This window comes from Antrostomus carolinensis, unplaced genomic scaffold, assembly GCF_000700745.2.
Source record: "Antrostomus carolinensis isolate BGI_N321 unplaced genomic scaffold, ASM70074v2 scaffold16573, whole genome shotgun sequence".
NCBI classification, from domain to species: Eukaryota; Metazoa; Chordata; class Aves; order Caprimulgiformes; family Caprimulgidae; genus Antrostomus; species Antrostomus carolinensis.
Window position 1 is genome coordinate 48,099 of NW_010304643.1, and position 15,146 is coordinate 63,244.

The 15,146-nt window shown below is 38.5% G+C and overlaps 1 protein-coding gene across 1 annotated transcript in view; it reads right to left on the reverse strand.

Moving 5' to 3' along the window:
• LOC114818414 (protocadherin-15-like) overlaps positions 1–15,146 on the reverse strand; it is a gene marked incomplete at both ends in the record, with an annotated part of 78,944 nt that overhangs the window by 45,354 nt on the left and 18,444 nt on the right. Inside the window, 2 exons of the mRNA XM_029084160.1 lie at positions 562–696; positions 11,846–12,052. Coding sequence (XP_028939993.1) covers positions 562–696; positions 11,846–12,052 — 342 coding nt within the window. The remainder of the gene's footprint in view (positions 1–561; positions 697–11,845; positions 12,053–15,146) is intronic.

A 15,146-nucleotide genomic window follows, 5' to 3' on the forward strand; every position in this document is an offset into this window, starting at 1 on the left:
TCCCTACAGCAAATTGCTTTAGGGCTGTTAAGATGTTTACTCACAGACTGGGAAATGCCTGAGGGAGTATTAAGCCCATGTAAGTTTTTTGTTTGGTTGGTTTTGGGTTTTTTTTAAATACTGCTGGCTGTGGTTTATGTTAGCCTAGTTTTTTATTTTGTACTAAAATAAAGCGGAAAGGTCATTACAGGTGTCATGTTCCTAGCTCAAGGGACAAGAAAAGAGAAGGCAAAGGTGGCCTCAAAGGCCATTGCTGGCTACAGAAGAAAAGAGGCAGACTGTGTCATGGGAAGGTGGTGAGGAGCAGGACACAAGCCTGGACCATGGAGATGATGCTGGTAGGGGGATCTAAAATGTTGCTATCAGACCAAACAAATGCATTTTGGAAGAGCACACTGTTCCAAACTATCAACTCCCCTTCCCCAGCATTGCTGCTGCTCATCCTTCACTGTTTTTCTTCTTCTGTGCAACTTTAATGATTTACAATGACGTTATAATTGATTATTTTTCAATGCTTGCTCTGAACAATGCCTGATGTGCCTTCAAGTGCATTCAGCTTACCGAGAAGGTGTAAAGCTGCTGGACTTCTCTGTCAACGGGCTGCAGCAGGGTGAGGTAGCGGGTGATGCCACTCTGAGTCACAGTGAAAAACGTATTGTAATCGTTCAGAAAGAGATGGAGCTGGGGATCCTTAGTCTTTAAACAATATTAAAAAAAAGAGCATTTTATTAAAAATTCGTATATACTATTAAGTTTCCAGTTACTCAATGCAAGTGCTTTTTTTAGTTGAAGCCTAAATAAGCAGAAAATACAAATACTGTGAGACTAACTGAATCTACAAAACTGCAAAAGAATTCCACATAAAAAATGACACTGCTGATCTAAAAATCCAATCTTCTTAATAAAAAAAGTATTAAAAACACACTTTAACCTATGGAGGAAGAAAACCCAGTGGTAACCAAATACCTGTATCTGCTAGTTTTAGACAATGCTTTTTTTTCATGAAAGCAATAAGTTTTAAGCCAAATATAACAATAATATAAGAAACCAGATTCAGGCATTTGTCTTCAATCATATTAAAAACAAAACAAAACAGTTGGGTTGATGTAATGAAAAAAGATAAACATATATGTTGAAGCCTATCATTAAATAGATGCTGTTCAGAGATTCTCTTTATATCTCAAAAAGAACTAAAATACTTTGATGCAGAATTACAAATCTCTCAGTAGATCAGGTGAAAATTATAGTAAAGCAACTGTGGTATAATTTTCAATAGGAAGTAACATTTTTGAGATAATAAAGGTGGGGGGGGGAAAGGTGAGCAAAGGCATCATCAGTTTGTTACTCCTGACAACTACCCTAGGTGGCCTGCTGGGAACATAGATTTCAGGTCTGGGTGACTCCACCAAGAGTGATGCTGCGGTTTTAATTCTGTGTGCAAAACCACACGACAACATAAAAATAGGGCAATGCCTCATGAGATGTCCTGAGCAACCACTCAGGAACTCATCCTTCCAGTTCCATCCTCTCTCCTAGCATAGTCACCAGAGTATACGAGTATGAAGAAGATGAATGAAATGTTCCCTGGGGAAAAAGACTGAAATTAATTTGGGGGCAAACTGAATCTCAGTTAAAAAAAAGGGGGAGGAATGTTTCTGCCACAGACAGAATCAGAAGTTATTACTGTATTCACAGGGAACTGAGGAGATTAATTAAAGTCCAGAACCTCAAGCCACTTCCTTCCTGTGTGAATTTATCAGATGGATACAAAGCTGCAAAATGGACAGCCTACTCTTAGTCCTTCCCCTGCTGTCTGCTGGATGCCAGTACAGCGCTGGCAAAAAGGGCGTTTAAGCTTCACATGCTCTGGTGGTTCTGAAAAGCCCCACAAGTTCAGGTGCTTTTCTGGGATGTCTGTGTCGTTGAAATGACAGAAACATGAATTGTGACGAGGATGAACTATCTCAACACCTCCTCCCATCTCTTTAAAGATGCTATTATTAATGTGATTAGACTGCAAGGGTCACTCTATATTACAGTTAAATTTTAAAATACATTACATTATATTTTATTGTCTACAGTATTCCAACAAACATTTCTGTGTCCTTGTATGTAATCTGGTTAATTTAACCTGACTTAATGTGCTACTCTCGGTCATTAGTTATTTACTTTATTTCTGTTATATGAGGCAAGACTACAAAGGAGGAATGCAAATGTGAGTGGGCAAAACAAAAAGCTGGGAGACAAGTCCTATAAAAACTGTTGTGAACTGCCCCAAAGAATGTGGAGATGAGGAATCGGAGGACAAGTACTATGAATAAAACATAACACAAAATCTAGTGGCTGCATAAGGCAAAACTTGAAATTATTTTTATCAGCTACTTTCCACCATTGTTCTACAGAACCCGTCCCATACAGAGTAGGACATGCAATGCAGTCAGAAATAGCTCAGTTCAACAAATTATTCAAAAAGTAGCATGATGTTCTTCTTCCCTCAAGATTTTCTCAACCTGAATCCAAAATGCTTCTGTTAGAAGGTTAACTCCTGCCCTGCCATTATCATGTAATTAAAACCAGAAAACAGACCCTTGGAAAGCTCACCAATCCCTACAGTACAGCAGGCAAAAACACTTGAGCCAACTCCAACATGCACCAAGTGTCATCATGAACAACTACGAGGACAGACGAGTACAACAGAAAGAGAAACTTATTTTAGCACTCCAAAATACTCTAAAGCACACATTTTGGAAGGCTAAGATTATACTATTTAAATAAGAAACCATTTCAGTTGCTGAAAGCTACGTGAAAGAAACAGCAAAGTGTTCCAAATGACTGGTTTCCTATTGCCTAAAGCTTTGCTGCAACTATGCCAGCTTTCAGTAAAATTAAAATTCATTTTACAGCTAGCAATGCAAATGGCAATCTCTTTTTTCCATTAAAAATTATAGAAGGTAATTGCCAGTAATTGTTCACTGTGTAGACACTACAGTCAAAAATTTAGATTACAAAAACCCTGGTTAGTTGTTACAGTTCTTGCTTGTCATGCCATTTTGAACACTAATAAACAGTATTTTTTTCCTAATTTGTTCTAGGAAAAAAACCCAATGATGGAGATCCCATACACCCCAAAGTAATCTATCCTATTCCTTAGCTATTCTTGTATTAGAAATTTTTCCTAATGTGTAAGTTAAATCGCCTTTACTGCAATCAATGCCTATTTCTGCTACCCTCCATGCATGTCGGACCTACAAAACAATTTATTTCCTTAATCTTGGCATTGTTAAGCTTTTACATTTTTATCACATTTTATGCTGGAAGGAGTCTGCTTGACTTAACTATGAAGATTTTATGTGGCAGATACTGTGAGAGAATATAATTGTGGGAAACAATTCACGTTGCCAACACTACTTCCAATAATTTAATTTTTTTAAATGATTACTTAAGCATTGTGATTTCTGCCTACATTACTGGGTCATGTAGCTTGTCCCCGATAAATTGTTTAGCATGTAATTTTAAGTAGAAAACTATCAGAATTCACACAAAAGAGTATACATGCAACCTGCAATGGACCATTTCAAGCACGCAGAGTTCAAACCTGATAGGGTTTATTTATCTCAAACTGATGAGTAGGTACTTTTTAAATTTAAAAAAACCCATCTTTTTGTAATAAACTTAAGATTTCTATAAAGGCATATAATTATTTAATGATCAATAAAGCAATCAACGTAACTACGGTACAACATTATGCAGTAAATTAATTTGGTCCAATGTGTTTAAAGGGCTCTTTGCAGGCTTCACAAAACAAGTGACAGTCCTGGTCTTACAGAAACACTGAAAAGGCAGAGAAAAATGAAGGAAGCCAGGGAGAAATGAATAAATAAATCACACAACTCAAACAAAAATTAATTTGCAAACATAACGCTCAATACCTACGGGAATGGCACCTGGTGCAAGCTACAAAGAAAAACACATAATACAAAATGAAAATACAAGTAAAGAAACACAAACCTGATACTGATGGACATCATAAAAATGGTACATTTGGGGGAAAAATGGTTACAGGCAAAAATACAATAAAAGGAGATGCAGAAAGTGCTCCAATGCACTCTTAATAAAAAAAGCCTGGGTTTGAATTAGTTCTGCTTAAAAATCTCTGGAGAAGTTCCTGAAAGTTTGAAAGCCTGCACAGATGTTAATGTTACATTTCTTCTGCTCCTGTCCTGCTACAAGGACTTACAGATCTTCCTAAAGCAGTTTTCTACAGTTTACTAAGATTACACCAAAATTACACAATATTGTCAAGAATGAGCAAACAATGATACATCTCCTGGTTTGTCCTAGGATTGGGTTAATGTTTCAACATCCCCAATATAGAGGGAATATATTTGGCTGTTGAATTCTCCACAGTAGCCAGAAAAAGCTCCAAGAGCATCAGAACTGCTTAGGCTTCCCAATTGCTAGCACAGGCTTGTCTCCAAAAAGCCATAGCAATAAAGATAATTTAAGGACATATCTTGGTTTTCCAGCATTCTTCATGTGGAGGACAACCAGCACCGAAACACCCATGGAAGAGAGTTGCTTTGTTAAAGAGATGTTTCGAGCACTCGCCCTCCTCATTTCTGGGTGAAAGTAGAAACTCTTTTCCTCTCATGTCATTCATTTGAAAAAATCTCAAATTCAGAGTCTTGCAGAGGTGAAGCAAGTGAGATTCTTCAAGGGGTTGGCAATCGGACTGTGTTGCAGGGACCTTGTTGCTTTTCTCTAACTTGTGTGAGATGACTTCTGCGGGGCCTGATGAGATGGCTCTCCAGGTTCACAATAGCTTGGATGGAATAGACAAGGTAGAGACAGCATCTGGAGTGAATTTCCTGCATCTTTAACATCACCATTAGATCCCAGACAAACAACCTGAAGAATAGCGTCCTGAGAAGTCTTCATGATGGCTTTAGTTGTAAAACCGCTTACATCAACAGAACCCATGGAGAAAAACAAATGAAGTCTAAATTCTGAGTAACTGAAAAACTATAGGAAGGTAAAATGAGTCTGAGAAGACTTTACCTGGAATACCCTATAAATAATTTTTTCTCCTTAAACTTTTTTTTTTTTTAACTGAGTTCATTTCAATAATATTTAATTGCACAATTTAAAATACTAATTAAGAAGCACTTCACCATTTACATCATCTCCACTTTGGAGGAAAAGACATCAAAAGAGAGAACCAGGATGGACACTGAGCAGTGCTTTAATTCTGAATTCTTTTCATTGCCACCAAAACCTCCCCAGCTCCTGCACAAAGCGAGGGCTGAGGCACAAGCACGACTATGAAGTCAGGCACTAAAAAGTGCTGCAACAATTTTTAGACTTTTTCAAGTTGAGGTGCTGCATTTGGTCTGGCTGGGCTGGAGTTGATTTTCCCCATGGCAGCCCTCAGAGTGCTGTGTTTTGTATTGGTGGCTCGAGGGGTGTTGATAACACCCCAGTGTTTTGGTTACTGCTGAGCAGTGCTAGCACAGCACCAAGGCTGGCTCTCCAACATTTCGCCCCCAGCAGGCTGGTGGTGGGGGGGGTCTTGGGAGGGGACACAGCCAGGACAGCTGACCCAAATGGACCAAAGGGGTATTCCATACCATATGACGTATGCTCAGAAATAAAAGCAAGGGAAAAGGAGTGGGAGGGGAGGGCATTCGTTACTTCCGTTTGTCCTCCGGGAACCGCAACGCGTATGCAAACCCTGCTCCCCAGGAAGTGGCCAAACATCGCCTGCTGATGGGAAGTAGAGAATAAAGATTTTGTTCTTTTGCTTCTGCGCGCGCAGCTTTGTTTTGCTTCTATTAAACTGCCTTTGTCTTGACCCACGAGTTTGGTTATTTTTTTGTGTTCCATCTTATTTTCTCCCTTCCCCATCTTGCTGAGGTGGGGGGGTGATAGAGTGGGCTTTGGTGGGCATCTGGCCTCTAACTAGGGTCAACCCACCACAGGTGCAAAGGGCCATGCCCCTCCCTGAATGAAAAGCTGACAGAAATATTGTGAAAAAAATAATTTTCTGGTCCTCATACAAGTGAGTCACTCCCAGGAGAGGGCAAGCAACAAAAGTCAGCGCCTTCAGCACTGCCACTAATTAGCAACAGCATTCGTTTAAAAATGGGGCAGATATACAGAGAACAAATTCCTTGAGGACTCCAAGGAACTCAGAGAGAAAGAATAGCTTCAGAAGGCAGAAAATATCAGATACACATTCTACACTAATAAGGGAAGAAATACAATTCTATGGCAGTGATTCAGTGTTAAGGTTTTTATTTTTCCTTCTTAAAGCGGGAAGATTCAGAAAAGAAAAAAGCCTGTCTTTATAAATCCTAAAGAAAGACAAGGAGCCTTTTTGCTTTGCCTTTCCCTTTTGTTTGTTTTAATAATGATATTAATGGGCTGTTACATTTGGGAAGAATATTTCCTGAGTTATTATTTTGTAATGTGACTATTAGAGTGTCACGTAAGTGCTATACAGGGATAGCAGTATTATGAGAACTCTCCTCTCAAGAGGATTTTGCTGCAAAACAAGTTCAAACAATAACAGAGAAAGATATAAGCAATCAGGCAAATATTAGAGAAAAACACTTCAGTATTTAAAATGCTTCAGTACTCCTGGATTAAAAAATACCCATTATTTTTCCTTATCTTGATATGTCATTGAAAATTCATAACCTGCATTTGTAGTTACATTTAGAAGTTCTTTTATCCACTATTTGCTCCGTCCTCTCAGGTTGCTACTGAGACGTCTTCATGTAAAATAATCTCTCCTTAAAATTTCCCACAAGATCTCTGGAAATGTGGATGTTGAGCAACTATCTACTTAGTTTGACTTCAACTTCATAGACATGCATACACCAAGAAACTGGTCTGGTATAAAAGCACCTGGAGAGGAACTGATGTTAATAACTGGTCATATTGCACTGCCCAGAGACGCAGCACTGGGCTGTGGGCACCCACAGAAGCATCAGGGTAACTGCCATGGGCCCTTTTCTGAATGTCTGCTGGGACACGTTAAAGGCTTTTGAGCACATGCTGGCACATCTTAGAAACACGACATCAATTCTGTGTTCTAACGAGCACTGCACAAACCACCTTACCCCTCGAGTTTATTCATCAGGACACTGCACGTGCTATCGGTAAACATCTTGGTAGTTGAGCTGCATATAATGGATCTGAATGCTGATTAGCTTCTTTCACCCGGGAAGTTAAATCCTGGAGTTTACCTCTCTCTCTTTTTTTAAGAGAGATTCAACAAGATCTGACATACAAGGCAGTAAGGCAGTTAGTGTGTAGCTTTTTCACCAACCCTAACCACCAGAGTAGAAGAAATTAAGTACTCTCCCATGGAAGCAAAAGAGTAAGGAAGCAAGTGGCTTGAGAAGCCTTATGTAAACAGCAATCAGATCATACTGTTTAAATTCCTCATCTCAGCTTTGGTTTACTCAGGTCTTAAGCCACTCATGTGGCTTAATTTAATTTATGCCATTTAAACAGACCACTTAATTATATCAGCACTTGGCAGTGCCGCTCTAGCTAAAGGTCTGTTTGCAATGTCACATCTATAAATTAATTTTTGGAAGGTTTATAGCAAGACACTATTATAATTCCCACAAGGTTTAAATTTAGCATGCATGTTGTTTTTTTAAGATACACAGTTAAGATGGCCACCTTCTTCATGCATTTGTCCAAGGACAGGGACTTACTTTAATATGAAGTATAATGCCAACTGATTCGTCAATTAGAAGACTGAATATATTATGTTTAGTCAGTGTCAGTATTGGAAACTTACATGCACAAGCAGGTAGAGGATCTGTGTTAACTTCTCATCAGCAATCCCTACTTACTAAATACATTAATTTACTAAGATAAAATGAAGCCAATCAGAACATTACAACCTGCAGAAGTTAAGGAGCAGTATGTGTGCTTACTAACCCACCCAGAGCTACCATCTAGTCCCAGCGAGAAGGTACCTGCCCTTTTCATTCATTCGGCTGTTTTAGGTCTGAGTTCTAGGCAACTGCTGCACTGCCAGCCTTGCGCTGCTGGAAGTCTCATGTGCGCAACAGGTTATGAGAGCTACAAGAACCACTGGCACGTGTATTAATGCACAGGCAGTTAAATCAGACTCTCTTCTCCCTCCCATCCCTTTTGTCCTGACTTTGAGAGGATGGGGTGGGGTGTCAAAATTAAGTCTTCATGCCACACCATTTCCCAGTCTAGAAATCCTTGGCAGTTACTCATCATGCAACACTGAAATACTACACTTTTTCAATAGTAAACAAAAATAATTCACTGGAAAACTTTTGGCTCTGTCTCATTTTGTGTCATGTGACTGAACTAGATTTTCATTAACTTAACCAAACTCCTGTTACTCATTATCCAGTGGAAATAAAAACATGATGTGAAACAACCAAGTGTTAAGTTCACCAGGAAATACTTTTGGGCCCTTGAATGGTCATTTCCTGTGGATATGAAATTCCAGGTCTATTTGTACTGACACACAGAAATATTTAACAACTTCTAATCAGTGGCCTAAATAAAGCAGCTTATGTTCAAGAATGATACTGCGTTCAAAAACAATAAACTTGTTTTTCATCATTTTTGGATACAGATTATTTAAGCTATGTTAGTGCTCCCAATTGAAATATCTGCTGCAGACTGGACAGATTTTTAAAATTATTATTAGTGATGCAATTAAAACTACAAATATTTGGGTCACACCTATGTTGAAATTTCTAGTACAGGCAAACACAAATATATTAATGGACCATCCATTCAACATCCAAATATTGAGATAACTTCATGGGAACATACTGACATACTACAGAGAAGGCACAACAATAAAATGGGGAGCCCTACAGTCAAACTGTTTTTGATGAATTTCAGAGCATCCCTCAAACTTGAGGTACTGAACATGTACAGACAAAATCAGTAACAGAAAGCACTTTTGGTGGGGAACATAAATATTAGGTTTACATTACTGACCTCATGAAGTAGTTTATATTAAAGGAACAAACTATTCTTCCATGCAGAAGTTTTTGCAATTAAATATTTCCAGTTTGAGAGTATACGAGTATAATGTGCTATACTAAATACCTGGTAGTTACATGATTTATCCAAACAGCCAGACCAAATTTAGGATTTAACAGCTTAAAGTCATTTTAATTTTCAGTCTCGTATATAATCTAATATGTAGTTACATCAAAGAACCTTCTATTACCAAATCTGCCTTTGACATCTTGCAGGCAGAGTTGTGCAACTGCCAGGGAGAGGTTCATCAGAGCGCTATTAACTACAACCTGAAAAATCTCTGGAGGTTAATGAAGTCCAGAGTCTTCTGTTACTCCTTTAGTGTAAGAATATCATCCACTAGGCAATAGGAGACAGTCCCAAAAAAACATCCGCATGGAAAACTGCCACAAAATTTTAAATGTCTAAACTAGGACACTGAACTGTCTTTAATTAAAACAGTTGCGTTGAATTATTTCAAGTACAACTGACTCAGCCTCTCCCTCACCAGCCATGCTGCATGACTCCTTTTACCACTCCGGGCTTTGTATGCACAGAAGGGTTTTCCTAAGTCATTGCTACAAAGCCTTGAAAGCAAATATCTCAGTCTTTAGAACACCAATGCACTTGCAGGCAGAGAAACACCAGTAGCACAACTTGGATTAAGTGAGATTTTTGTACTATTTTCAGCTGCCCATTGCCCAAACTGGCAGTGCAGCAACCCAGACAGAAACAGTTCACAACAAGCTCTCCAGCTTGCTGAAAACCCTGTTCTGAGATTCAGACCATACCTATCTAACGCACAAGACCATTGGACTCGAAGACAGATGTGCTCGGTTTCAGTCTTCCACTCTTCAGGCAATTGATTAATAGCATCTCTTTCCATTTTTGAAAAGTTAACCTGCAGTCACACGTGTTATAAGGTGGGCATAGACAGTGCCCTAAAATTCCAGATTTCTGTAACAAACAGATATGCAGCAAGGCATATTTGAACCAAAGGGTTTTACTAGTACTTCCATGAAGGTGTGGCTAAAACAAATCAGACAGCAATTTGCTTAGGCAAAAAACAACTAAAAATATCTTCTAGCAGCCTTCCAGTACCTGAAGGGGCCTACAAGAAAGCTGGGGAAGGACTTTTCATAAGGGCAGTTAATGACAAAACAAGGGGAAATGGGTTTAAGCTGAAAGAGGGCAGGTTTATATGAGGTATTAGGAAGAAATTCTTCACTGTGAGGGTGGTCAGACACTGGAACAAGTTGCCCAGAGAAGCTGTGGATGCCCCCTCCCTGGAAGTGTTTAAGGCCAGGCTGGATGAGGCTTTGAGCAACCTGGTCTAGTGGAAGGTGTCTCTGCTCATGGCAGGGGGGTTGGAACTAGATGATCTTTAAGGTCCCTTCCAACCCAAACCATTCTATGATTCTATGATATCCCCTTTTTTTGTTGTTTATTTACTACACATATGGATCACAGAACTAAAAGTAGCCTTCCAAGAAAATATCTCAAATTAGTAGCTTAAAAATGACTTAGAATTGCAGACACTAACTCATACGATTTGATTTCTGGCACACATTACACACAGATTTTATACAACACAATCAGAAAATGTGTTGTAAAAACAAACACGTCTGATGCCTGCACACCTTTCTTTTTCCTCTGTTAAACACCCTACAAGATCCCATTAAATGTGATCAAGCGAGCAAAGTGCTTTGCTTTTAACAAAAGCAATGCTGAACAAGAGTATCTCAAGGAACACAAACCATCAGCAATGCCTGCTGATGACTGCCACATGCACTTACTCCACACCTTTTATCCAGCCCCTAAGAAAGCCGGATCCAACAGCCATTTCCACTTGCCTTCCAACTGATTTTTATGAATGCCCGTAAATTGCAGGAGATATTTTAATGGATAGGAAGGAGATACTCTACATGATTTTGGGCTTTAAAATAGCTTCTTAGGACAATAAATTGCTCTAACGGAGACAATGCTGTACAAAGCATCTTTCAGTGACAATGGCTTCTTATGTTTCTCAAAACTTTCAAAAACATAAGGTTGTTTTCAGACTATCAGGTTAAGAACTTTATTCAAGAGTATTGGCGTATACTAAAAATATCCCTACAAAACCTATGTTTACAACTTGTCTTTCCTTACATATTTGAAGAGAACAAGAGAACAGAAGAAGAGAAACAAAAAAGAACAAAGGAGACAACTAGAGAGACAACTATAATTAGAGGACAAAAAAATGTTATCAAAAGCCATGTTAACAGCAACAGCCTTGGTGAGAACAGAAGAAACGCTGGCCCTAGAGGTGTGGTACTGTTACTACTTAGTAACTATTCTTTTGAAGATACCCAATTTTTACTATGAGTAATGTTAGTATCAAAATCCAGGCACAGCAAAGAAAGGAATTAACTTTTAGCTTCCTGCCCTCCTATTCATTTTCTTCCTGGTTTGTTCAAACTACTACTTCCTTCCACTTTGAGCTTCCCTCTCCCATTTCCTCACACTGTGTGGCAGATTCATCCTTCTCACAAAATGCATTTTTTTCCTCTGCACACTAAGCATTCATCCTCTCTAACAGAACACAAGCTTAAGGAGAGCTGAATAAAATAAAGACCAGTTTTTCAGTTCAGACACACTTTCAAATCTATTTGAACTCAGAATGAAAACAAAAAAAAGACCATATTAAGATTTTTTTATTTATTGATCAAACCATTTTTGTCTTGATAAAAAAATATGAAAAAAGAAAGAACTCTGAAAATAATAAAAACGTAAACACCAGTGTGGCATTATAAAAGAACAAGAAGCATACCTCCTCCACATCATTGTCCAATACAACGATTTGTAGCGGAGAAGTTAGATTCTGGTTGTCAGAGATGGTCGTTCCCACTGGGGAGGATTCCAGGATGAAGCCCTCATATGCAGATCCTGTGAAGTAAGGCTTCTGATTGTTCTCATCAAGGACTTCAATATGCAGATTGGCAAAAGCAGGAAGAGGATGGCCATTGTCTTGTTCAGCCTAAAAAAAACCCCAAAAAAACCTCCCTCATTTGTCGTGTACTTAAGAATGACAATCCAGTTACAAAAACAAATACAAATGTATAGATCACCCGATTATGAAACTTAGTATCTAAGGAAAGAAAAACAAAACAAAACCATCACAAGCAAAAATTAGCTCAGATATAAGAGCAAAAAGTTTCAGTCACAAAGACCTTTGAAGTAACCACAATGAAACTCAAAGCTATACAGCACACACAGAAACCCAGTTCCTTAAACTATCAGTATTGAGAGTTTTGGAAAAATCTTCAAAGGATGAAAGAAAACTGGAAACTGATGATTGTACAACAGAACCTACACCCACACCACCAGTAACAGAGTTAAAACCAAAAGCTGACGACAGTACATGTGGACATATGGTACTTGCTACTGATTACTGGACATGACTGTCTCTCCCTCTCCCCCAAAATCCATGTTCCTAGTGTGAGATGAGTGGGATTTTAATTTTGGTTTTGCCTATTTTTGAATGTCTAGCAAAATTTTAACTTCAATAGCCTCCACTTTTCAATGGTAATGTCTCACCAAGATTTACTCACTGATACAGTTTCACCTGATTTAGTCTTATTTTCAAACTTCCTAAACATAAAAGCACTAATTGCCCATTCCATTCCAATACAAACGTAGAATGTTGCTTTTTTTTTTTTTTACTACCTGTGACTAATTAAAGTAAATAAACAGTGAAAGTAGAAGACAACAAATTGTTCTTTAATTTATACAGAGCAAACCAGTTTTAATTATATTCCTGCACATGTCCCTGTAATAGACAGTCTCCTACTCCTACGGCTTTGTGGTGGTGCAATTCCCCCCACCCCTTCTCCTGGACCACTCTACAGTCTTAGAAATTCCTGTTAAGCCTTGTGCAACAAGTTTGGTGGTTAAGCATCCCTTGAGTGTATCAAAACTCTTGCATAACTAAGGCGGGGATGGCACTAACTGTACCAGGAGTACCAGTTGCCTGCCCAACGTGGGAAATGAGAACAGGAATAATTAATCATTACCTCATAGCCCGGAACCTAAACATATCTAACTGCAACTCAAGTAGCTCAGTATGGGAAATTTGAAAACTCCAGTAACTACCCACCCAGAGGGTGGTCAGGAGGGAAATTTACTGATTCCTAAAGTCAATCATCTTACAATCTTATAAACAACAGTGCCAAGGGAGACCCTTTTGAGCTCTTCTGGACTGCAGTGGGCTGCATCCAGCATTGCCTTCTGAGTGGGACGCCTCTTGGAGCTCGCCAACTGTTAAGTTAGCACAACTCGGAGGACCATTGCCAAAGATCAATGATGGCACCTGGGCTGCAACTCTCCGCTCCTTGAGGCTCAACCCTTACCCACTGAGAAATGCTGAGACATTTGAAGTGAATACTTCACTGAACTTGAGGGGAATTTTTACCAGGTATACCTTGATGTATATTCTGTACATATCCACATGTCTGTCTCTATATATATCTACATCTGTGTGTGTGTGTATAATTCAAACCTTTTTTCAATAGTCAACTGATGATTACTGATTAAGTTTATTAGAAAATTATATAATCCAACCTTATAATTTATTATAATAGTGTTAATGAACCTTAAATTGCTGCTACCCCAAAGTCATACAAAACACTTAATCCATGTGTAAATCATTCTCAGTTCACACATGACTTCTTTTGCATGTTTTTTCAATGAAGTATATCATAGAGTGAACCTTGACATCTAACTCTGTTAAGTCACACCTTTTATGAATTCATATTAAAATCACTTTTCCTAATATCGTTGATGTTGATGCTTTAAGCAACCTTAAGTCCTTCCATTTCCACCCACACAGGGCTTCAGTGCCAAAACCTGTCAGCACGCAGACCCTGGGACCGTGACAGTAGCACACTATCACCTTCCTGCAGATGTGGGAAGTATATTGTGCAATAAACTTCTCAGGTGTAAAAATATTTCAGAAGAGAGAGGAAAGTACATAAATTACTGTTGTTATCTGTACTTTTTGTTTGCAGAGATGTTCTTTTCATTTTGATATCTCCCCTACTTCAAAACAGGTAATTCCTCATTTTTCAAATCTAACATCCGAGAAGCCTTCTTCTGGAAACACACAATTTTGATTTCATCAACTAGTTATTTTTTCTTTCTTCTTTAGGTACTTGGGTTTTATGTTTGGGTTTGTTTGTTTGTTTGGGTTTTTTGTCTGCAAATATCAGTTCTGTATAAAGCTTTGCTTTGTTTACCAAGCAACAATAGTATGCTGTTGATGATAAAAACTTCCATTTCAAGTAAAAAGAAGCATAAACATCAAAATGGTTATTTTGTTCAAAGTAGGTGATGACATCTTTAGCAATTCAAAAGAAACTAATTCAAAACACTCAGTTCTTAGGCAAAATGTATTTTCCTCTCCAAAATACATCAGGATTACTCTTGACCAAGAGATGGGCAACAGTGATACTAGTGCAGATTTAAAAGCAACCACCAACCTATCTTCTCATATGTGGTATTTTCTGACTCCTGAGGATAAGGTCAGAGCTGGCAAGCAGATTTATGTAAGCAGGTGTTAGCATCTGAAATTAATATGGCTTTTCCTAGGAGATTAATTTTTGTTAATGAGATAAAACTCTCTTAAAGAAATTGAGACTTCTGCTAGTTAATTCACTGGCACACTAAGATTTCCATAATCAGGGTGCAGGAGGCAACATACTTATCTTCTGTTGTTCTTACATGCTTCTAGGATACAGGATACCACCAGTGATCAAACCCGTAATTGCCTCAAATAATGACTACCATACTGAGTAGGGATATCTTTTTTTTTCAGCCAGCTTCAATTATTCCTAGTGAAATAAAACACACAACAGGAAAACAGTACACCAGGCTCCAGTCCACCCAAAGAGACTGACGCTTCTGGGTGATCCCTATCAATTTTAAAGAGATTTACATCAGCTGAGAAAGTCTGCCTTCACACCAGTCACTGTAAGAGAATCACCTATATCCATGCTATTAACATTTAGTTAGAAATCTTCCAGTTGCACTGAATTTCAGTCAACACAGCAGCACTCAAAAATCCCTAGGGAAAT